We start from the raw sequence: 25,384 nt of genomic DNA, 5'->3' as shown, positions 1-25,384 counted from the left end.
GCAAACGATTCACTTGCTCTGAAGAGCAGCAACGAACTAAGTTACCAGGGAAAGCACAAGTGGGAAAGGGCACCCGAAGACAAAGAAACGAAAAAACAGAGCTGCGTCTATTCCCCATTGACCTCACTGAGGCTGGGACATGAAAACAACCGTCTGTTTGAGGAAAACACTTCAGGGATATGGTCCCAAATGACATCGAAAGAGCTCCATGTCCCATGAGAGCCCAGCACCATGACTTGTACTTGGGAAAAGAGTCTGGTTCTGAAAAATACATAAGAGCTGCTCTCAGACTTCCGCCTGCTACCCTGTCAACAATCCATTAAGCTGCTGGGTCTAGATTCCAGTAACTTCCTGAGATCTTACCATCCTTCAGAGGTGAGCCTCTTTAGACATTAGTGCGGCTCTTAACCAGCTAGACAATTGCCTCAGGGACTCAAAACAATTAGTGTGGGACTGATGGTGGGAGGGAGAGATAGCACAGAAAGGTGAAATTAGAGATGTCACTCAAAACTACACACATCGCCTGTCGCTGTGCTAGTCAAGCCCAGACTGACCCGGGGCTCAGGGATCACAGGACCCTCTAAGGCAGGTGTGTGTCTTGCCCTGAGGGTTACACATAGATGCCTGCCAGTTCTTTATCTCATGGTAGCTTTGGATGGGAGTCTCCCTTCTACAGGTTTCCCTTCTCAGATTTGTAAGCCAAGTGTCTCAGGGGCAAGGAGACCTGCTCAGATCTACTGCTTGGTCTCCACTGCCCCTCGGTTTTCTAGAACCCAGAGGAGGAGGATTCCTGGGTTTTGGCCTTTTCATTGAAAGGAAGTTATTTGGGGATCTGGCTATCTCTAACCTTTCACAGATGATCGAAGAGAGAGAAAGAGTGAAAGGAGGCCACACAAGGAGAGCAGAAAGACCGGAAGGAACCCAGCACCTTGGCTATAAGGCCACTGTTCTTCCCAATCAGCCACAAGGAAAACCAGACTTGGCCCCATCTTCCTTCCTCTGGGCTACACCTTGGGAGGTCACTCTAGCTTCCTGGTCACTTTTAGTTTTAAAAATAATTTCTACTTTGGTATGGAAGACCCACTTCCAGGTATTCAAAAGCCTGGCCCAATTTAAAACTTGAATTTCACATGCTTCAAAGCACATGTCCTCCCCACTGAGCTCAGGTAGCCTGGGGATGTGCAGTGGGAAGGAAGGGGACTGGGGGTGGGTACAAGGACAAAAGTCTTCAAGTCTGCTGCCATGGAATACTGGCAGTGGGTGAGGTTTGTGTGGCAGCCCTGCTCCGTCATGAGACTATGTGGGGTTTTTCAGAGGCCTCTTTTCTGGGACTGCTGCTCCAGGGCAATGAATTTTCTCCCTGATCTTTTAATGATCCCTCTTTCACGAGAGAATCACCCATGCCCTCACAGCTATAGCCTCTTCTACCCCCACAGGCTGGTTTTTGTTGTTGTTGTTTTGGTTTTTTTTTGGTTGGATTCCCGGTAAGGTGGCCTGAGCCCAACATCATCCAGCACACTTGCTTGGCCTGGGGAAACCCACCTACTCATGCCATGTCGTGGTGAGGGTACAGAATTGCCCTTACCCCTGCCACGGGGGCTAATCCAGGGAGCCCCCCACCTTTAGAAGTGGGACACGAACACAAGTCTTTAGGTTCCTATAAGCCCCCTAAACTTTCTCTGTTCACTTAACATCTAACCACCACCGAAGCCAATGTCTGGTCTCCCTTCCGTACACGTGGTCCAAGAGCAGCTCTTCTGGCATCCTGCCCCCAACGGGAGTGGGCAGGAGCCCCACACGGCGGTGTATTTCAGTAAGCGCTCCTAACTCCTGCTCGTGTCTCCTTCCCAAACGCCTCACTCAATGACTCTGCCCATTTCTGTCTTCTTAGATTTCAAGATGAAGGTGAATGCTGGGCAAGGTTTTAGGGCCATTTTGTTCATTTTTAAGTAATTCCTCCAGGGCTAGCTAACATCTTTAAACTGTGGAGTACACCCTGCCTGTCGTCCTCGGTTTAAGGCATTCAGCTACATTTGGAACCAACTATACACATCGCTTTCAGAGTCATGCTCAAGTTTAAAACGTGTTCATTGAGAAGTGTCTATCGCGGTGGCTCTGTGTTTCCTTCCTAGGATATTTCCTGAGTCTCTGCACTGCTGACACAGTTCTTTATTAAGTAATCTTCCTTCCCCTCCTTGCAATGGCTCTAGCCAAATGGTACCATACTGCCTTTTCTTTGGGGGCGTGAAGACCTTGTGTTCCTTTCTCCAGATCAGCAGAGATATGCATCAAGAAAATCGAACCACCATCTCTGGATTCCTCCTTCTGGGACTGTCCAACCAGGCTGAGCAGCAGAAGCTCCTCTTTGTGCTTTTCCTGAGTATGTACCTGGTCACTGTGGTTGGGAATGGGCTCATCATGCTGGCCATCGGCTTGGATTCTTACCTTCACACCCCCATGTATCTCTTCCTTGCCAATCTGTCCTTTGCTGATATTTCCTCCATATCCACCTCGGTCCCCAAGATGCTGATGAATATTCAGACCAAGACTCAATCCATCTCCTATGAAAGCTGCATCACACAGATGTACTTTTCTATCGTCTTTGTTGTTACTGACAATTTCCTCTTGGGAGTCATGGCCTATGACCGTTTTGTGGCTATCTGCCACCCTCTGAACTATGTGACCGTCATGCAACCCAGGCTCTGCGTTTTGCTCACAGTTGTTCCGTGGGTTCTCAGTAACACCGTTGCCCTAACACACACCCTTCTGCTCCTCCCATTGCTCTTCTGTGACAGCCACACTCTCCCACACTTCTTCTGTGACTTGGCTCCTCTGCTCAAGCTGTCCTGCTCAGACACAAGGATCAATGAACTCGTGTTGTTTATCGTGGGCTCATCAGTTGTCACCTTCCCCTTTGCCCTCATCCTCTTCTCCTACGTCTGCATTGTCAGGGCTGTCCTGAGAATCTCATCCACCGAGGGAAAGCGGAAAGCCTTCTCCACCTGCGGATCTCACCTGACAGTTGTATTACTCTTCTACGGGACCATTGTGGGGGTTTACTTCTTCCCCTCATCCACTCACCCCGATGACAGAGATAAGATTGGTGCAGTGCTATTCACTGTGGTGACACCCATGATGAACCCCTTCATCTATAGCCTGAGGAATAAGGACATGAAAGGTGCCCTAAGAAAGCTCATCAGTAGGAAACGGTTCCTCCCTTCCATGTCCTGAACATCTGAATCCTTTCCGTCCTCATAAACAGAGGGATGACTCTGCCCGGAGTTCATGGCATAGATGTGATGATTCAGCTTTGGATCTGCCTCCTATTCCAACCTCTGAGGGGTTGGGCCTTTTCCATGTAGCTCTGGTCTTGGAAATGAGGCCCTAACCGCCTTAGTAAGTCACAAGTATAACGCATATCTTGATTCTAATCTATGTTACTACAAACTTGGGGGCAAATTGTTTATACCTCAAACAATAACAGGTGCAGACAGTACCTACAGTCTGGCTTTTATAGCTCTGAAGACAGTTATTACTAATACCTTCATTCAATCTAGATTTCTCTAGGTCAGTTTTGCTCAAAGTTGGTTTGGCCAAAACTACTATTCAGTAAGATGTTCATAGGAGGGTTCCATGTCCAAATAATTTGGGGCAACTCTGATCTCAGTGAAGCAAAATCTTTTCACTAGACAACTTCTCAGAGCCTTTGGTATAGAATAAATCTCCAGGAGGGTAGTAGGGTATATAGCAATTCTCAAAACTCAACTTATTCAATCGTATATAGCCTGATTCATCACAAAGTAGTTCATGGGACTAGCGTGCAAAACACATTTGGGGAAATGCATTCAATGAAAAATCAGAAAGCATACATATAAAAGACATGAGTTCTAGTCCTGACTCTTCCCTGAGTAGTTATGAGACTTAAGGCAGGTCAACTCACTTTCTTTAGCCTATCTTCTCATCTATAAAATAAGGCCTTTGGTTCCGGTTATTTCCAACTGAGGGTATACATCAGAATTACCTAGAGAAACTTCTTTAAAATTCAAATTCTCAGACCGTGCAGTGCCTTCCCTGCTTAACCAGCTGCACTGGTCTTGGCGTCAGCTTGGCAATTAAACTCACAAGATACACCAAGAATCAAGCTTCAAGAAAGCTTTAAGTAAGGGTTCAGGACAGCCACACAACACAATTACAATATTAATTAATCACAATAGAGGTCTCGTGATTCGCAGGCACACCCCCTAAATATCCCGGTCATTCCATACTTGGAATGTGCATGGTCATGAGAAAGAGCACTCAGTGGGTGTGGACCACCTCAGTTCAGGAGAACTTCAGCTCTGGGGTTCCTTAGGCCTTATGCCTTGCTTCTTGACAGTCGCCTTAAAGGTATGTGACTACCCCTTTTCTGGCCCAGCTGCATCACAGCAAATGTCAGTTGCTCATCAATTACAGACTCCTCCGTAACCAATTTTAACAAACAGAAAAAAGTGGTCACATAGCTTCAAAGCCATTTTAGCAAGACTGTTCTGCATCTTAGATCCAGCACACACCTGGACAGTTCCGGAACTCACTGCTAGGGGGATTAGACCAAGGGTCAAACCTCAGACTTCCTCGAGGCTGAGAAAGATTACAAGCCAGGTTTTACTTCTTTCCTTCCAAACCCCACCCTGCGTCTACTAACCCAGACTCCAGCAAAGGAATCAGGCTCTTGTATTCTGGAAACACCCTTCTGGTGACCTCAAGAATTCTGAACCACATGAACTCTGAGTTCTACTCCAGCTCTGCGATTTCCATGAATCAGGATGCCAACTGGTTGATGGAGATGTCTGCTGGAGAGGTCTGTCGGACCTACACCTTAAATGTACTCTAGAGTCCCCCAGAAGCACGTGTTCTTTTTCTCTGTCAGGATCCTTTTTCAAACTATTACTAGTTATTTAATCTGATCCTCTAACAATTGCACTGTAGTGTGAAGAGATTTGGTTCTAAATCCTGGTTTTTCAGGATGTTGTGATTCACCTGTATGATCCAAGGAAACTAATTTATTTAAGCTGTTTGTGACTAAATGGACATGTATGTCAGGCAACTACCATAGTTCTTATATCGTAGACACTTGAAAAAAAAAAAAGCATTCCTCTCTTGTGACTGTCCCCTCGCTCCCAACCCCAATCTACCTGCCCTTTCAAACTACCTTTATTTGTCCCCAATCTAATAAGACTCCTTTTCTTCTCTAAACTTATAAAAATCCAACCTCTTGAAGAGGAAATATATCATCAGCCACCCGCCTTTCTCTCTGGTATCGCTTCAACTTTTATGCTTCATTTGAGTCTTCATTATAAATTTAAAATCCACTTGCTTTTATGTGAGTTACCAAACCAGCTTCCTAGTCCTCCTTCCTCAAATACCTCAAAATCCACCCAGTTCCACCCACAGCTCCAACATGAACCCTGCTTTCCCTATTCCATGGGGAGCGGTGGAGAGTCCTAGATTTGAAATTAAGAGACTTGGGGTCTGCCGCTAACTCACTGTGTGACAAGCCATGTTACCAACCCCAGTTTCTTTTTCTGTAATATCACCATTGGTCTAATATGAACAAAGAAAATTTTACAACAGCATTATCACGAAAACCCACTTATGTAAAACGGCATAGGCAGGAAGAGAAGAATATTACCAGTGGTTGTTTCAGATCATATTTTCCCAAAACAGCCACAAGAATATTTCCCTCCCACATGCTCTAGGAGAACTTTGCCACTTCTTCATCGAGAGATGGAGTCTGTGTCCCTCTCCTTGAACCTGGGGGTCTGGGGGGCTGCTTTGGCTAATAGGGTACCCCACAAGTGGTGCTGATGATTTCCAAGACTCAGAAAAGCCGTAGAGCTCCCACCTGGCATCTTCTCGGGACATCCACCTCGGGAGCCCTGAATCCCCTGTAAAAAGTCCCGCTTCTCTGAAGCCACCATGTTGGAAAGGCCGTGTGGAAAGGCCACAGAGAGTCAGAGAGAGACGCCCGAGGAGCTCGAACTGTTGCAGCCTTTGAGTCTCTGGGTCGCTCCCGTCAGTCTCCACCATGGGAGTAAGAGAACTTTCAGCTGACTCAGTGTTCACTCCAGCTGTCAGCACTGGAGACCCCAAGTGAAAACCACCTGCCTGAGTCCTGTCAACTCCTGGAACTGTGAGAGGTGACAATAAAATCCCTGGGCTTAAGTCCCTGCATTTCGGGCTGGTTTGTTCTGCAACACGATGTAACCAAAATAGTGGTTTTTGTTTCATAAAATGGAAGGACTTATGTAATACTCTGTTATTGCTTTAACATTTTACAGTGACTGTCACTTTAGGAAGAAAAATATATTTTTTTAATTTCAAGGAAGATAAACTCTCTTGCCTATTATACCATCATGCTCAACATGGTTCCAGAATCTTCTCAGTTACATAAACATCCATGGGGCAGGTCTGTAATTTGCTCTCTTTATTCTGGCTTCAACCAGCCCATATGTGATAGAATAAGAGCCAGCAGGGTTAGACCCAGGGCTTTTGGTTTGAATTGGTCACCATCCCTGGGGGCCTGTCCTCCATCACCTCCAGCTCCTGGGTTCCAAAGGAGACCATATCCATTCTAAGCACATCTTCATCCTCAGGGAGTAACAGGGAAGCTGATTTGGCTGGGGATGGACTTGTACGCAAGTTGTGAGTTTACTTCAGGAAGTGAATTAGGGTTAAGTTTAAGACACAAAAGACAACCGATTAAGAAAATAGAGAACTGCAGGGGCGCCTGGGTGGCACAGCGGTTAAGCGTTTGCCTTTGGCTCAGGGCGTGATCCCGGCGTTATGGGATTGAGCCCCACATCAGGCTCCTCTGATGTGAGCCTGCTTCTTCCTCTCCCACTCCCCCTGCTTGTGTTCCCTCTCTCGCTGGCTGTCTCTATCTCATAAATAAATTAAAAAAAAAAAAAAGAAAGAAAATAGAGAACTGCAAACTTTTATGAGAGCATTGACGCAGTTTTGCAGAGGAAAGGCATACCTCTGGACCTGGATGCTTGAATTCCCCTAAAGGATTCTTGTATTTGTCATCTCAACAAACATCTACGGCAGACCTTCTACTGACCAGCCTCTGACTCCGGCCCTGGGACTAAAAGGATGGATAATTCACAGTCCGTGCCCTCAGTGCTCTCACAAACCAAAAAGAGAAATGGACACAAGACCAATTTTAAGTGACTTGTAAGACTGGATAAGCAAAGACAATATTTGGTCAATAATTAGTGTCATTAGCTTTAGAATACATAAAGATTTTGTGCAAAGCACCGTCAATTGAACTTTATGCTCTTCGTGCCTTTGTGTTAGCCAGGTCTGAGAAGAGCCAACCTGTGTGGCCTTATGAATAAATTAACAGAAACCCCTGCCGTCTAAGTGTAGGTAACACAAATGCAAGAGAAAAATAAACTGAAAAAAATCCACATCGGGTAGGCATGGCTTGTAAAACCTAATGCATAAAAGCATCTGCAAATATGCATTAGCTTATTTATGAAACAAATATTTTTCTGAGGACCCAGTGAAAATCAAAAGGAAAATAGGACAGCTCCCTTGCTTTTCTGGCTTTTCCTTCACGGAGAAGGAGACAGACAAGGAAGGTATGAATAAATAAAAAGTGGCTGTAATCTGAGATCTCGAGAAGGCCTGTGATAACAAGTGGAGCGGCCCGAGGATATGGTGACCCGGCATGGACTGGCTCTTTGAGGTGGAGACGTGCAGGAGTCATGGAAGGCCTTTCTCGGATATTTGAGCAGAGAACTGAATAAGAGAGTGAATCATGAGAAGATCTGGGTAAACACAGTCCAGGAAAAGGGAAGAGCAGGCGAAAGATGCCATTGCGGGAACAGGGAGGCGGAGACTAAGGACAACGAGGGAAGTAAGTACAGTCGTGGTGGTGGCTCGGGACCCAGCCTGGCTGAATCTTTCTGGCCACAGTGAAGACTTGGAATTTTATTTAAATACTCTCAGTATTGGGTGAAATTGCCGAGGGGTGACTACAGAGAGAGAGAAAGACCTATGACCAAGCCCTGCGTGACTCGGACATGTCAAAGTAAGGACCCAGCCCAGAAGTCAGAGGTGCAGGACCCAGGGACATAGGAAACCAGAATGAAGTGGTGTCAGGAAGACGGAGGAAGAAAGTGAAAACTCTTCCAAGAAAAAAGAGAGATCAGCTGTTTCAAACACCACAGGAGCCAAACCACCAGCCCTTCGAGCTTCCTTTGTGATGCGTTCTCGTCAACCCCCAGCCACCTCTCCACCAGGTCTGTGTCCTCAGAGTCCACATGGAAACTGCTTCCTGCAGAACACGTTGCCCAGAAGGTGAAAACATCTCAAATTCCTTCTTTGCTCTCATTTTCCTTCCAGTGCTCATCACTCTGTCTCTATTCTCCTTTTAATAGAGGAATTTAGATGACTCAGAAGTACAATCTCCTTTTAAAGCTGGCATATGGCTTTAGGCAGTACCATCTGTGATCTTTTTAACCAACCAAGAATGTGCAGGAACATCTTCTACTTTTTTTTTTTCTGATCATAAAAGCAATACTATACTGTAACCAAGTGCAGTTGATCCTAAAAATACAGGGATTGTCTAACATTCCAAAAGCGATCAATGTCATCTACCCTATTAATAAGCATAAAATAAAACTATATGATCATCCTAGTGGATACAGAAAACTCTTCAGATAAAATCCAAAATCTATTCCTGATTAAAAAAAAAAACAAAAAACCTCTCAACAAACTAAGAATCAAAGGGAACTCCCTTAAACTGATAAAGGGCATCTATGAAAAACTTACGGAGTGATTGGTGAAAGACTGACAAGTTTCCCCTATGATCAGGAACAGGAGGGTCCCTGGGTGGCTTAGTCGGTTAAGTGTCTCCCTTCCGGTCAGGTCATGATCCCAGGGTGCTGGGACTGAGTCCCACATGGGGTTCCCTGCTCAGTGGGGAGTCTGCTTTTCCCTCTGCCTGCCGCTGATCTCACTAGTATGTGAAATCTGAGAAAACCTAACTCACAGAAGCAGAGATCAGATTTAATAGAGGACAGATGATATAGATAGATGGATAGATAGATAATAGAACAAAATAATTAAATATATATACTAAATGTTGCTAAATGGTAAGAAATAACAATAATCAGTGTTTAGAAAGGAATCTTGAATTCTTAGGCAATCACTGAAGATTAAAAAGGAAGACATGAAGGCAAGGTTGGTGACTGCTTGGAGACACCGTACGAATGAACTACTAATTGGAGGAAGCAACGGAAATCCAGATGCTTCTGAAATGATTTGCATCTGAGAATTGGAGCCTGGGAGGGACAGAGAGGAAGATGCCCACGGGGGATATGATCTGTGAGCACACCCTTTGGAGTGAGAGAGACTCGGGATCAGGTACTCCCCGGTCCGCCACTTTGTTGCTGCAGAACTTGGGCAAGTTGTATCACCTGTTTGGGTTTTTGTTTGTTTTTTTTTTAAGATTTTATTTATTTATTCAACAGAGATAGAGACAGCCAGCGAGAGAGGGAACACAAGCAGGGGGAGTGGGAGAGGAAGAAGCAGGCTCATAGCAGAAGAGCCCGATGTGGGGCTCGATCCCAGATCGCCGGGATCACGCCCTGAGCCGAAGGCAGACGCTTAACCGCTGTGCCACCCAGGCGCCCCACCTGTTTGGGTTTTATATCTTCCTCTTACTAAACGAGGTCACTCAGAATGACTTCCCATTCCTGGGGCGCCTGGGTAGCGCAGTCGTTAAGCGTCTGCCTTCGGCTCAGGGCGTGATCCCGCGTTCCGGGATCGAGTCCCACATCGGGCTCCTCTGCTGGGAACCTGCTTCTTCCTCTCCCACTCCCCTGCTTGTGTTCCCTCTCTCGCTGGCTGTCTCTCTGTCACATAAATAAATAAAATCTTTAAAAAAAAAAAAAAAAAAGAATGACTTCCCATTCCAGGCGCTGGGACTGAAGCAAATCATTCACGTAAAGCTTTAAGCATAGTGCCTAGCATTAATTTTAGTGTGTATTTAAGTGTATGGGACTTGAAGAGGTGTTTAGTGAACTCCACTTCTGGAGGTGTGTGGACCCAAGGCTAATCTCGGCCTAGGAGAGACTGTTCCAGACAGCTCTGAAATGAAGAGGCCCCCAGATGCCCACTGGGCTGTGAACCCTGGGACAGTCCCCGTAATCACACTACTGAATGTTTGTAGATCTTCACCCAGCACCTTCCCGTTGCCTCACATACTGAGTTATGATGAGAATAAGTGTGATACCCATAAAACCTGGCCCAGAGTAAATGCTCAGTAAGTTTTATTTCACAGCTGAGAAAGCAGACTGACAGGTCCTAGCTAACCAGAAGCCATACAGCTAAGAAGTGACAGCGTGGACACTTGGGTGCCAAACCCTGAGCTCTTCTGCAGCACGAATGCCTCTGTTCCTTGCCACTGATACGTCAGAGGAACATTCGCATGGCAGTCAATATTTGAAAAAAGGCCCCCAAGATGCACTCTGTGGAGTTGCTTTACCCCAATGTGCAGCTTCTAAGTGATTGTGCAAAAACACGAACGAAGACTGATGTGTAAACTCAAATCTCTTGGCTCCCAGGGGAATTTTTTTCCCCTCTATTTTTTCCTAAACATGTCCACCCAACTCCTTTCTAAAAGTTTTGTCCTGTAGGTCCTTACAAAGAAAATTCCTGAAGCTCAGAAGCTGCCATTTATTTAACCTACACACCTCATTCGCTCACACACAACTACACGTGCACACGCACACACACACACACACACACACAGACACCTGCTGTCACATTACACAACACTAGCACATCGGGGCTATAAAATAAATGGGACGACTGCCTGCGACCTCTACAGATTGGACTTTTATCTTTTCTTCTCCAGATAAAAGGAAAAAAAAATGTGCAATAACAATAAATTGCAGACTGAGTGACTGAACAGAGTGGGCAGGAGATCATAGCAGCAGACCGTGTGCAGGGCAACTAAGAGCCCAGGCTCCGCTGGGGCGGAAGCCCCACTCGACCACTTGCTTGCTGCCCTCGGGAAAATTGCTCAGCCTCTCTGAATCTCTGGTGCCTCACCTCCCCGCCGAGCAGGGGTGATTGTGGAACACGCCTCCCCGCGTTATGGTGAGAGGTAAATCAGATCATTCCTGTAGCGCACGTCACATTTCTTGGGAGGTGATGACTGACTGATGAATATTGGTGACTGTCTACAATTTATTATTGCTATTAGCCAAAACCCACAGAAACCGTAAGAAGGAAACAATAAAAGAATAAATGACGGGATTTGGAAAATCCCTTTGGATCAAAACAGTAGTCGCATGGGTAGATAGCTTTTGGATCTTCCAAATATTTTTACTTCCCCCATCAAGTATTTGTTGTGCCAGGCCATGTGCAGCATTCAACAGATATGAGCAAATAAGGCAGACATGGTCCCTGCCCATGCATACGTTCGATCCTCAAAAATCTAGTCCTATAATTAAGTAAACCCACTTGGCAGATAAAAAAAAAAATAAACAAACAAAAACGCCCAAAAACTGAGGACCGAGGAAGTTGGAACATAAAGGTAGACCCTGGAACCTGAGATTAAGGTATTTATTCAACAAATACTTATTGGGTGCCTTTTATGTGCTAGGTGCTTGGCTAGGCACGGACCACACAGAAATGACTCTCACAGATAAAAACGCTTCCTCTCATGTAGTTTACTTTCTAGTTGTGAGACTTAGACAATATCGAACATGCAGCACATAGTACATCAGATGGTGACAAGTATTACATGGAATAACAAATCAGAAAGTGGAGGTGGGAAGTGTGGGTGCAATTTTAAGTAGGGTTCCCCGGGAAAGTCTCCCCAGGGAGGTGACATCTGAGGATAGACAGAGAGGACGGAGACACTAAGGAACGGCATATTTGGTAGGAGTCCTTCTAGGGCTTTCCAGAAGCCTTTGACCTGTGCAGTACTTTCCTAAACGCCTCCTTTACCTCCTTATTCCGCAGGCTGTAGATGAAGGGGTTCAGCATGGGGGTCACCACCGTGTAGAGCACGGACACCACTCGGTCTTCCTCCGAGGACTGGCCAGAGTTGTCTCTGAGGTACATGAAGATGAGGGTGCCGAAGAAGAGGGACACAGCGGTGAGGTGGGAGGCACAGGTGGAGAAGGTCTTGGCCCGGCCCCCCGCAGAGCGGATCTGCAGGATGGCCCTGATGATAAACAGGTAGGACACCAAGATCACCAATACGCAAACGGGCATGACGAAGACGGCAAACACGATGATGACCACCTCCTGGGTGTAGCTGTCCCCACAGGTCAGCTTTAACAGAGGGGGGAGGTCACAGAAAATAAAGTCGATCTCGTTGTTGCCGCAGAAGGAGAGGCTGAAGGCTGTGACCGTGCGAACAAAGGCGCTGAAGAAACCAGCGGCGTAAGCCCCGGCCACCAGGCCCCAGCGGGCTTTCTCGGTCATGATGGTGACATAGAGCAGGGGCCGGCACACGGCCACGTAGCGGTCATACGCCATGATGGCCAGGAGGTAGCAGTCGATGGAAGCGAAGAAGGTGAAGAGGAAGAACTGGGTGGAGCAGCGGGGGTAGGACAGCGCGGCCCCGCGCTCCAGCAGCACGGCCAGCATCTGCGGCACGATGGCCGACGAGTAGCACATGTCCACGAAGGAGAGGTGGCCGAGGAAGAAGTACATCGGGGTGTGCAGCCGGCCATCCCCGCGGATCAGGAGGACCATTCCCGCGTTCCCCAGCAGAGTGAATAGATAGAAACTCAAAAACACCAGGAAGAGAGGAAGCCCCCACTCAGGATGTTCGCTGAACGCAGTGAGGAAGAACTCGGTCACTTCGGTGCCGTTCCTCCTGGCCATGTCTCCGGCAGGTCACTGTCGAGGACTGGCAGGAGCCAGGTGCGGGGGCCCTGAAGACAACTGCAAGTCATTTCAAGTAAGAAAGCTTTAATTGACTAGGGTGTCTGAGGGGAGGCAGTGGACTTGAACAAACTCCGAAGTCTAGGTGGAAATGGACAAAGGCGGAGCTCACTATAAGATCAGATAAAAGGTGGGGCACCTGGGTAGCTCAGTCGGTTAGGCGTCCAACTCTTGATTTCTGCTCAGGTCATGATCTCAGAGGCAGGAGATCCAGCCCGCATCCTCTCTGCGCTGGGGGTGGAGTCTGCTCTGGACTCTCTCACTCCCTCTGCCTCTCCCCCAGCTCTCTCCCTCTCTAAAAAAAAAAAAAAAAAAAAAAAAAAAAAAAAAGATTAGATAAAAAGTGATGAATGTTGGGCGCCTGGGTAGCGCAGTCGTTAAGCGTCTGCCTTCGGCTCAGGGCGTGATCCCGGCGTTCCAGGATCGAGTCCCACATTGGGCTCCTCCGCTGGGAGCCTGCTTCTTCCTCTCCCACTCCCCTGCTCTGTTCCCTCTCTTGCTGGCTGTCTCTCTGTCACATAAATAAATAAAATCTTTAAAAAAAAACAGTGATGAATGCACCTATTACACTAAGAACGGACAGCAAGTAATTCTCTGACTTACAAGTCAGCTCTTGTATTTGCAACTCTGTCCCCAATTAGCTGTTTGATCTTACACAAGGCACTTAACCTCTCTGAACCTCAATTTCCTCTTCTGCCAGAGGGGGATCATAATATCTGCCCTACTTACAAGATAAGAGTAATGCATAGATTAAAAGAGATGCAAAAGTGCATTGGAAAGCTAAAAACCCTCCACGTATATACGGTGGCTATTTAAAATTTTAAATGAATGTTTTAAGGAAGGAAAATTTATATTCTACGAACAAAGGAGCATGAACAACAACAACAAAAACCCATTAGCAATCAGCAATAGGCTCTGCTTGTAGGAATATTTTTATGCTCAGTCTAAAAACAGGCATGTTTAACAAATAGCTATTATCCTAATTAGAGTTGGCTGGCTTATTAAGGGCTTTTCGTTTGTTGTTTTTTGTAAGGACTAGCAATAACCTTGGAGTGAAAACAACAACCATAAGCTCCTTTCGACACCTAACAAAACTCAGTAAGCACTGTTTGGTTGTTCTCGCTGTCCTGGAAAAAACAGCAGTACTTTGATAACAGACAGCATCCAAATTTGAAAGCAGAAATATTTCTGCTGTCTGGTGTCTTCATAGCTGTGGGCGAAATCACGGCTAATGGATTTAGAGTCCTTATAGGGTTCTAGAACAGGAATGTAAAGGAGGACTTTGATTCCATTTGATTACCTGATGCACCCGGAGCCAGGCCAGTATCGAGCAGACCCATTAGAGAAAATAACAAAGAAATATGGCACAGACCACCCCCACCTAACTCCCTCTTTGCTAGGGCCTTCCTCCTTTGTGTAGTGTTTCCTCGCCAGCAACCTGCCGATTCAGAGGAGACCTGTGGTCTAGTCCACCCACGCGAGGCGTGTGACCCAAGGCAAGTCCCTTTTTCTCTCTGGACTTCAATTACCTTGTCTTTGTTCCCTTTCAATACACAACAATACAGCATGAGTCCATAATCACAGCAATCTGGGTGAGCTGAGGTGGCTTCCAGATCCCCACGTCTGTCCTCACTTCATGGAGTCCCTCTCTTCCCTCTCACTTTTGACAAAATAATAAATCCCTGACACTAGAGCTTCCGGGGCCTTTGTCGGACTCAGCATAGCCGGGCTAGGGGACCGGCCCGAGCTTCGGATCCGGCACTAGACCTTGCTGGCAGTGCTTATATCCACTGCCCCAGCGTCATGCCTGGATTGGTCCCGAGGGGAGTCTCCAGGAAGAGGCAATTTACCTTCGTGTGACTTCTAACGAGGTGTCTAATATCTTTGAGGACTTCTCTCTGATCTCCAGCTCCAAAAGGCCCATCTCACGTTGTGCTGTCACCCAGCAGCACCGATGGGACTCGTTCCTGGTCTGGCCTCACTCCTGCCTTAAGCCAAAAGGAATGTGTATTTTTTTTTTTGAAGGTTTCCTGTATCACAGTTGGGAATTTTGTCAAGGGTTTTGCCCACTGCCGCTCTAGCCAGCTCTGACCTGATCCCCAAAGGAGACTGTTCTGTAAGCACAAGCTCTTGTTCCCTGTGGCCAAGATACACCGGAACTGATGACTAGGAAATGTCACCATTTGGCAGAAACAGGATTGTGCCAACAGGGAGTCAGGAGACAGACTGTCGGAGAGGCAGGTGTGTGTGGGTCCTGAACAGACTTCCACCAGGCAAACTGAGCAAATTCTTTATGGGGGTCGATCTCTCCTCCAGAGAACTAGTTCTCAAACTCGTTCTCCTGATGCATAAGAATTGCCCAGGGAGGGGCGCCTGGGTGGCTCAGTCATTAAGCGTCTGCCTTTGGCTCAGGGCTTGATCCTGGCGTTATGCGATCGAGCCCCCCATCAGGCTCCTCCACTGGGAGCCTGCTTCTTCCTCTCCCATTCCCCCTGCTTGTGTTCCCTCTCTCTGGCCCTCTCTTTCTCTCTCTCTGTCAAGTAAATAAATACAATCTTTAAAAAAAAAAAAAAAAAAAGAATTGCCCAGGGAATTTATTTAAAACACGAAGGCTATCACCCCACCTCCAGAAAATCTGATGCAGTGTCCCTGCCATGGGGACGGACATCCACCTTGTTAACAGGCACCCCAGGTGCTTCCAGGGAGGAAAATAGGTTTCCTGTTCTCCCCAGTTTGAAAATCACTACGTACGGTATAGTCCACGTGGAAAATCAGATTGCATTATGGTATATTAAATGATCCGTGAGGTCCTATGATTAAGAAACCCTGCCAACGAGGGGCGCTTGGGTGGCTTATTCGGTTAAGCGTTGGACTTTTGGTTTTGGCTCAGGTCATGATCTTATGGGTCATGGGACTGGAGCAGCATTGGGCTGTGTGCTCACTGGGGAGTCTGCTTGTCCCCCTCCCTTCGCCCCTCCCCCAGTGCACGCACATGCACTCTTTTTCTCTCTGAAATGAATAAATAAATCTTTAAAAAAAAAGAAAAGAAAAGAAACTGGCCAATGTTCTTAACCCACCATTTCCCAAAAATATTTGACCACAGAAGCTCTATTTCACTGAGAGCAGATCAGTGTCCTGCAGAATTCGAGCTCCCAGGGGTAGAGGCGCCTTAGGCAGCACAGCTCTGAAAAAGCTCAGCACTTGACCAAATGCCAAACAGCAAAGCCATAATCATTCCAAGAAAAAGCATCTCCTGATGACTCATCATTTTGAAATCTGGCTCCTTTAAGTCTCTGCAGACTGAAGACTGCCCCAAGAGCAATGGCTCCCACTGTGAAAGGCACTGGAAGGGGGTCGGGTGGGGAATACCATCCCTCCAGACAGATCCTTCAGCAGCTTTTTAAAAAAGACTTCTCCTTCAGATCTGAAGAGGGTCCAGTGGCTGAGTTCCTGCAGTTCTGCTTCAGAAATAATGGTGACTCCACTTCACTCCTTCCCCAAGAGAAATAAGCTGCTGAGACCACCAGAACCCTCCTCTCAGGAAGCTATGGTAGAATTTTAAACCACCATCAGATAATGAGTAAGACAATTCAGTCATCATGCGGCCAGCCCCAGAGAGAAAGCAGAATGGACCTCAAAGAGTATAGACCTAAATCTCACATTTGTGAATATTGGGGCCCTATACCATTACAGTAAAGGAAGTTTAGAGGTCTGTTGCTGAGAACTGCAGATCTGACTGACTTTTGTCTCCTGGTTTAGAGATTCAGGACTTGGTGGTAGCTGAGCCAAAATGTGAAAGGAAAACCGAATAGAATAATAATAGCAAAAACCACATAAGCGGCTCACTATACACCAGTTGACTCTTCTAAAATGATAGATGACGATGATGATGATGGTGATAAATAGATAGGTAGATGATAGATAGATAGATGATAGATAGATAGATAGATAGATAGATAGATAGATAGATAGATGATAGATAGATAGATAGATGATTGATAGATAGATGATAGATGATAGATAGATAGATAGATTAGATGATAGATAGATAGATAGATAGATAGATAGATAGATACATACATACATACATACATACATTGATGATAGATAGATAGACATATTGGTTGATTGAATCCATGCAACAACCCTATGAGTTCGGTTCTGTTATTATCCCCATTTTAAGGGGATGAGAACATGCAGGACAGACGGTTGAAGAGGATCACCAGATGTGCCAAAGTGAGGGGCAGAACCAGGGTTTGAACCAAGCAGTCTGGCTCCAGAATGCACACTCTTAACTCCTATCTTCTATTGCAAACCCTCAGGAGGACGTCTCCGAACCCCATATTTGGGAATAGTTGGAGAGTTCTTCCTTCTACATCTCTATATTCTTTTTAATCTTTTAGGAAGACGGGACCGGCCTTAGAGATGGGACCTACATTGCAGAGTAAGCAGATTGTGGTAGAAAATTCTTGGGGTACTTGGCCAGGCAGTTGCTCCTTCTAAGAATTATTACTCACAGCCATGGAGAAAGGATGGTCTCAGCATCGCCCTCTGGCCCACATGGCCTCCCCGTCCAAGGGCAGATGATTGGATGAGGAGAATATTCAACCTGAGTTGATTGCCAGGAGTAATCCTCCCTTCTTCCAAAAGGCTCTTTCTTGAACTGCTTTAGGTGGATATCTGTTCCTTGTAGCCAAGGAGTCACGCCTCACAACCTGGAGGAGGCTTTAGGAAAGAGGGCAGGTTTGGGTATAAGGAGGACATATCCTCGGCTCTCACCCTGGGATCCATCTCTACTATCTCCCCCATCCATACTTGGGTGGATCTAATGCCAATAATTCAAGGTTGAGGACTGCCTAGGCCCATAAATTTGCTTTGGAAGCACTTTTCCTGATGCTACAGTTCATCATTGGTGTCCCTGCCCTCGCTTTATGTATTGTGGAATTTCCAAATCTTTGAGGATCCCATAAGATGCTGGAACTACAGCAGACATTAGAATTCAAATGACCCAGGCTTTCCAGTTCATAGGCAAACAGGCTGCGGTCCCCAGACAGGAAGACAGTCAGTGGTTGGATCAGTTCATTTGGTTCCCAATCTATAACTTTTTAAGACCAAACTAGTTAACTGGCACCTTACCCAGTGGCCCCTTACTTCCCCCAAATACAGAGGAGGCCCCACATAAAGATGACCAGATAATCAAGTGAGTTCTTCTTGATTTAGTTCTAATTCTTCAGAATGTGTTATCTGCCTTTCCTATCCCCCTGAGACAAGCTTCTNNNCCTTGAGAAGCTTTCTTAGAGCTTCTATATCTGAACTTCCCAAAGTGATGGAGCCAGGAGAACATTAGGGATCCAGTCCAGCTCCTCATAAATGTGGAGAATAAGATCCTAAAATGGGAATACTTACAGTCATTCTGGGCTTCTGATGAGGTCTTCCTTCTTTGCAAGCGATGACCAGTGCCTACCATGGCTGGAACATACAGAAGAATTCACTGCAAGACTCTCAAAACCTTGGAAGGTGTAGGGAAGGATGCAGCTAGACATTAGGGGACAACGGGAACCAGGAACTCTCGTGACATCAGGAATTTCTCTATTGTCCATAGCTGTCTCTGACTATCAGCTTTAGTTTTTCCCAAACTAACTTCTTCCACAAAGCAGAAAAAAATGGCCACTGGTTGTGTCCACACCTCACATGCCCCAGCTTTTCCACCACAAAAAAAAGACGAAAATCACTTTTTCTGGTACCGAGTTAAAAAAAAAAATCCTGAGGAAGACCTCCGATGTCATATGGCCAAGGGACAAGGTACCAGGATTGGCCTAATGTTGGTCAGGTGCCTACCTCAGGGCCAGTCAGTAGAGCCCAGAAAGATGGGCTCTATGGGGAAGGGAAGTGCTCACGTAAACTCATGGTCAGATTCCCAGATGAGAGGGGATGCTGGTGTGGAAACACAAAAGAATAGATTTTCACCACACTAAGATAAGGAGAATCCGAGAAATTCTCGCTGTACCCACAGAGGTGGTGGCTAAGCAGCGACTCGGGGAAGCAAGAGACGGCAGAGCTGGAAGCAGGTATGTTGCTGGTGTTTAAACAGTTCACGTTTACCTCCTGCTGACAAATCCAACTGCCATCAACAGGGCATTGGAAAGACAGTTGCTGTTTGGTGGTGTCTTTCGGCTTTATGCCTGACCACCTAAGGCCCATGCAAAGTGTGCGGAGTTCATCTCTGGCCACTCCATCTTCCTTGACTTGAGCACACATTCCCATCCTTCTCCGTTACCTAGACTCCGGTGCTCCCTCAGCCTAACCCACACTAGGAGAGGGCTCCCTTCAGGACAAAATGGCTGCCGATGCATCATGTGGGTCCTCTCCTCAAATAACTTATACTTTAACAGAGTTAGAGCCCAAATATATAGAATGTCAGACCACAAAGGGACTCTTAGAATTCTTTCTTATTTCAGCCTCCCCCCAATTGTTCAGGTGGAGAAACTGAGGTACGGAACTGGGAATTTCCTCATGGAAGGACCCATAGCTGGTTAGCGGCAGGCACCACCCAGCATTCCTTCTATCAGCCTACGGTTCCCAGAAAAGAAAGCCACACGAGACGATTTCAAGCAAAGGAATTGAAAGCAAAGCAAGGGGATTAAGAGGGAATCAGGTCGCTTCTTGATACCTTAAAATCATGCCTTATTGCTCATGTCTACTGCCGTCAATGTACGGTAATATCTGCTAACTCGCGCTACCCCTAGAAGGGTGTGGCTTTTCTTCCTCCACCTCCTGGACAAGCAGTGTGGTCCCCAGGACCTTCCTTTTAGGTCTGGGTGGAAAAGGCTGGGAGGGTCTCCTGAAGCCACCAGAGAGGCTGTGATACCAGTAAGTCCCTTCTTTGACAGCTCCTGGAGGACCTGGCTTACGGTAGTACAACTCTCCTTAGAGGAAACCGTATTCTGGCAGGCACTTGAGAATGGTGAGGGGAGGTATCCAGCTGAGTTCCAGGCAGGAGACCAGGAGGGTGTGGATAGAGTGTTACACTCACTATCCCCTTATTGAGATGGACAGCCAAGGTCATCTCTCCAGAAGACCTTTTTTATTCTCCTTTTAGGTATTACCGCCACATTCAGAACCTTCCCACAGATGGTAGTTTCTGGTCTGAATAGCCTAGTATGCTCTATGGATATATTTGAATGATTAATCATCAAGTATATTTTTCTATTAAAACAGGACCTTTAAAATTAAAATAATGCAACAAAAAGAATCATAGTTTGCTTTATTTGAATGACTTCAGTGCAAGATATAGGAAGATGTGAAGAAATACTAACACCTGTTTACAACCAGGTGACCTTCATGGTATCAACTGTTCTTTAAAAATACCTACTTCAGGGGCACCTGAGTGGCTCAGTTGGTTAAGTGTCCAACTCTCAATCTCAGCTCAGGTCTTGATCAGCTCAGGTTGTGAGTTCAGGTCGTGAGTTCAAGTCCTGCATTGGGCTCCACCCTGGGAGGGGAGCCTACTTTATAAATTAAACAAAAATATCTAATTTAACCCCTTCCATACATAAGTGGATACCTCAGGACATTTTTCTTAGCCTTCCTGGAGTTCTCTCTATAGAGTAAAAAGTATATGGCGTCCCGTACCAACATGGGATTTGTGGCCACTAGTTTCTACAGGCCGTTCAGTTGACCCCTTCTTCTTGAACAGCTGCCTGTCACTGCCTGCTTAGAATTCCATCAGAAGGAGCATTCAGTTGTATCCTTAGACCTGGCAGCTCATCCTCTTAGCAGTTTCTTTCGATTCATGGTGTGCTCTCTCCTTCCCGGAAGATTCCAAGAGAACAGATAGCTGTTTGGTGTACTGCTCTTACTCCTACAGGTCCGATGTCTTTTCAATCAGGAGGGAACTTCACATAACCAATCTGAGCTTTCTGACTCCTTCTTAACTTTGGTCACCACCTATAACAGTTGACACGGGAGCTATTAACCATCCCTCTGTGGAGCCATGGATTTTCAGCCTGGGCTTTCATAACCAGACACACCACCATTAAATGGATCAAGTATTTCTTATGATGATTATAACATATATTTCAAATCATCCTGTCCTCTGGAAATACACATAATGTCTTTGAAGATTGTAATGTGTTTTATTTTACTGCAGGTGATCTTAAATTGAGTATCCTTTGTACACATTCACCCTGAATCTTCGACCTTTCACTTAGCTGCTTCTTCTATTTTAAAATCCTGTTACTGGTATTCTCTGCTTTTAGAAAGTTCGAGTTGTCCCACTTTGCTTTTACAAAAGACCTGTATTAGCACCTGTTTTGGCTAACTAAAAGAAATCCAAGGAGGATTTTCACTTTTATAAAAAATGACAAAAGGTGAAAATGACGTTCAGCATGCACCCCAAACAGCGAGAGGGGCCCCACAGACCTTCCCCTGGAACTACATTCAGCTGCTCAGCATCAGGCCACCATAGCTCCGAACTGTGTCTGCGAACATCTGTGCTTTATCTCGATTTGTTCTGTGCATCCATTAGCAAGATGCGTCCTCAGGTGTCAGAAAAGCCTAGGAGAGGTTATTTGGGGAATCTGGGAATGCTCAAAGAAATGTCCATATAAACTAATGGTAATTGCTTCTTTGCTTTATGCCATTTGGGCTTAAGAACGTTTTCATCGGAAGGCTCCACTTGCAGATAGCAGGCAAAGCTGAACTGGAATCCCAGGTGTGACACAGCATTCTTGGCTGTCTGAGTATGGAGTCATCCCCCATTTGCAAGATACTGTCACCTCCCTTATCTCTCCCATGATGGTTTACATTAATCATGTACCTGGGATCTTGTTTTTTGACAGTCTAAGGGACAGGGAGAAAAGGAGCTTGACTTCCAGGAGTAAGGATCAACGTAAGAACAGAAAATGAGATGTGTGTGGCCTGTTCCCTTCTAGTGCCTTGAGTTTGACTGAGCACCTGTAAGTTCGAGAAGCAAAGATCAAGAGCCAGTAGACTCTGGAAGGCTTCAGACACAGGTTGACCTGTTATAGACACAGGGACTCCGTGCAGGAGAACCTTCCTGCCTCCCTGTGTGAAATGCAGCAGTGCTCTGCCTCCCTGAGGTCAAAAACTCTAAGGACATAGAGTCGACATCGATGATGCGGACACTGCAGAAACTCTCACGGGCAGCGGGAATGGTATAAATTCACAAAGTGGATTCTCGGCAAACAACATAACACGTGGGGCTGGAACAGGCAGGGAAGAAGGAAGAACAGGGTGTATTTCCAGTGGTGATAGGAATTGACAGGCAAGTTATCCTGGGCATTTTTCAGTGACTCCTATCAGGCACCCCTATGAACTCCTGTAAGAGTTTGAAGAATACTTTGAGCAGGGTCAGCGTTATTAACTGGACCATCAAATTACTACCTTAGTCATTAAACACAAATGTAATCGAAATGTTGAATCCTAATTGACGACATAATTCTGAAGTGTCGAGGAGTGAAGAGTACTAACACTGATGTCAGCAACTCACTTCGAAAGGCACCAAAAAATGGATTGAAAGGCGAATTGATGGGTGGGTAAATGGACAGATCATAAATGTGTGATAAAGCAAATATAACAAAATATTGACAACAGCAGAATCTAAGTCCTGCGTATAATTCACTCTACATTCTTGTCAACATTTCTATATGGTAGAGATCCCTCATGGAGAAGTTTGCAACATCCACCATCTTGTTTTACCTGTGATGGGTGACACATCTGGATTACCCAGGATTTAACTACACATCTTTTTGTCATTTGGCCTGGGAGTTAGAGCTCTTCCCCCCAATCTCTTTGCAGGCGGCCTCTTCCTTTTCTTTTTTCTCTCTCTCTCTGGAACTAAAAGATCTTGTTCCTTTTTATACCTTGCACCATGACACACTCCTTTAAACATCGAGCATGCCATGAATGATGAGTGTCCAGAACGTTGGTGCTGCAGAAAAGGTGATTCTCGGGATTTTCCAAGTTGGAAAGAAATGGTCAGGACAACTCGGCTCTTTTGAGAACTTTCCTCAGGGCCTCCTTCACTTCCTTGTTCCTCAGGCTATAGATGAGGGGGTTCAACATGGGGATCACTGTTGTGTAGAACACAGACACCACCCGATCCTCCTGGGAGGAGTGGCCGGAGTTGTCTCTGAGGTACATGAAGATGAGGGTGCCGAAGAACAGGGACACAGCGGTGAGGTGGGAGGCGCACGTGGAGAAGGTCTTGGCCCGGCCCCCCGCGGAGGGGATCCTCACGATGGCCACAACGATAAACAGGTAGGACACCACGATCGCCACCACGCAGGCAGGGATGACGAAGACGGCAAACACGATGATGACCACCTCCTGGGTGTAGCTGTCCCCACAGGTCAGCTTTAACAGAGGGGGGAGGTCACAGAAAATAAAGTCGATCTCGTTGTTGCCGCAGAAGGAGAGGCTGAAGGCTGTGACCGTGGGAACAAAGGCGCTGGAGACACCAGCGCCGTAAGCCCCGGCCACCAAGCCCCAGCGGGCCTTCTCGGTCATGATGGTGACATAGAGCAGGGGCCGGCACACAGCCACGTAGCGGTCATACGCCATGATGGCCAGGAGGTAGCAGTCGATGGAGCCGAAGAAGGTGAAGAGGAAGAACTGGGCGGCGCAGCGGGGGTAGGACAGCGCAGCCCCGCGCTCCAGCAGCACGGCCAGCATCTGCGGCACGACGACCGACGAGTAGCACATGTCCACGAAAGAGAGGTGGCCGAGGAAGAAGTACATCGGGGTGTGCAGCCGGCCATCCATGTGGATCAGGGCAATCATGCCCAGGTTCCCCAACAAGGTAAGGAGATAGATGAACAGAAACAAGAGGAAGAGAGGAAATGTCCATTGGGGACAGTCGGTGAATGCAATGAGGAGGAATTCGCTCACCAAGCTGAGGTTCTTCTCTGCCATGAGGGGCCTCACGGGGCTAGGGTGGGAAGCCAGGCCAGAAGCTATACATAGGACTGGCCCGTATGTCTAGTTTACGTTTATTGGGCCAGGACTCTGGACGAAATATGCCACCTGCTGTGTGGGACTTCAAAGATGACTGGTCTTAGCTCCTGCCTTCAAGGGAGCGCTGAGAAATAGAGTCATCGTATATGTAAAGAAAGCCATTGAGGGGAACATTTCCAAATAGAATTGCACATTCTCCTGCTTTTATTGTTAGTCAGCTGTGGGAGCCCCTGGGAGCCAAATAACCATCCTTAACCAAAATTTCCCTGTCACTCCAACAGGGGCTGATGCATGGGACCCTGTCTACCATGCAAATATCCATCTCAGGACCCTGTCCCTTTTTCTCCAAGACCACCGCCCCTTTATTTCAAATACTCATCATCTCTTGCCTGGATCTAAACCACAGGGGTGTAACTGAGAGCTCTCCCTGCCTCCAGGCACACTCCTTACCAATTCTTGCTCTTCATTGCGGTGAGAGTAGTAATCCTAAGACTTTAACTTGACCATGCCTTACTAAAATCCAGCATGGTACCCCATGGAGCGTAGGATAAGGGTAAGCTGCGGACTCCTCGGTATGTCGGGGAAAGCCCTCTATGGGGTCCCCTCCCTACTTGCCCATGCCCCTTGCTTACTTCTCACTCCTCACACCTGCAGCCACACCCCAGCTTCTTGCAGCTTCTCTAATCTCCATGCTCTCTCTCATCTCTGTGCTTTCCACAGGCCACCCCTTCTGACAAAACACCTTATCTTTCCCGTCCCCAGGGTCAGATCATACTTCTCACAAAAAAAGTCTCTCTCGAATCTGTCTTCCCGGGTGAGGGTGTGTGCCCCTGGAGCTCAGCACATACGAAGGGTTTAAGATGTCTTCACAGAATAAATAGTTCTCAAATAAGATGTGAAGCACCTTGCAAAGGGAAAGGCGCTATACAAATCTTCAAGTGATTATTTTTATTTTCTGAAAATGCTTAAAGGCAAAACATGTCATTAAAACCAATCCACATTCACAAACATCGTAAGCCATGCTTAGCCTGCCCCTTCCATGCTCAACCTAACAAGGCCACTGTCTTACTTAGAGCCTCTTCGTTTACCAAAAACAGATTTTATAAGAACTGATATTATCCTGAATAATAGAAGCACATAGATAGGAACTGTTCTAAGTGGGGGCACTTGCGTGGCTCAGTCAGTTAAGCACCCGACTCTCGATTTCAGCTCAGATCGTGATCTCAGGGTGGAGGGATCGAGCCTGGGTGGGGCTTGTGCTCAGCAGGGAGTCTGCTTCTCTCCCTCTGCCCCTCCCCCTGCTCTCTCTCTCCCTCTAAAATAAATAAATACATCTTTAAAAAAACACAAGAAACTATTCTAAGTGATCTCTGTATTAACTCCTCTAATCCCCACAAACACTTTACAAGGTGGGAACTTTTATTACCCTTGTCTCACAGATGAGGAAACAGAC

General features: G+C 46.6%; 3 protein-coding genes across 3 annotated transcripts; 1 reads left to right on the top strand and 2 right to left on the bottom strand.

Annotated features, from left to right (window-relative positions):
- The first annotated feature begins 1,725 nt into the window (after positions 1 to 1,725).
- LOC103666257 (olfactory receptor 1S2) lies at positions 1,726 to 3,231 on the top strand. Its single transcript, XM_008694273.2, has one exon. It carries the CDS (start codon positions 2,215 to 2,217, stop codon positions 3,229 to 3,231), a length of 1,017 nt encoding a protein of 338 aa, XP_008692495.2. The 5' UTR covers positions 1,726 to 2,214.
- An 8,309-nt stretch (positions 3,232 to 11,540) lies between these two features.
- On the bottom strand, positions 11,541 to 13,249 carry LOC103666127 (olfactory receptor 9Q2-like). Its single transcript, XM_008694155.1, has one exon. It carries the CDS (start codon positions 12,892 to 12,894, stop codon positions 11,950 to 11,952), a length of 945 nt encoding a protein of 314 aa, XP_008692377.1. The 5' UTR covers positions 12,895 to 13,249; the 3' UTR covers positions 11,541 to 11,949.
- A 9,704-nt stretch (positions 13,250 to 22,953) lies between these two features.
- On the bottom strand, positions 22,954 to 23,889 carry LOC103666256 (olfactory receptor 9Q1). The gene has a single exon (XM_008694272.2). It carries the CDS (start codon positions 23,887 to 23,889, stop codon positions 22,954 to 22,956), a length of 936 nt encoding a protein of 311 aa, XP_008692494.1.
- Positions 23,890 to 25,384: the final 1,495 nt, after the last annotated feature.

This window comes from Ursus maritimus, unplaced genomic scaffold (assembly GCF_017311325.1).
Source record: "Ursus maritimus isolate PB19 unplaced genomic scaffold, ASM1731132v1 scaffold_23, whole genome shotgun sequence".
Taxonomy (NCBI): domain Eukaryota; kingdom Metazoa; phylum Chordata; class Mammalia; order Carnivora; family Ursidae; genus Ursus; species Ursus maritimus.
This window is presented reverse-complemented; position numbering and strand designations above follow the sequence as displayed.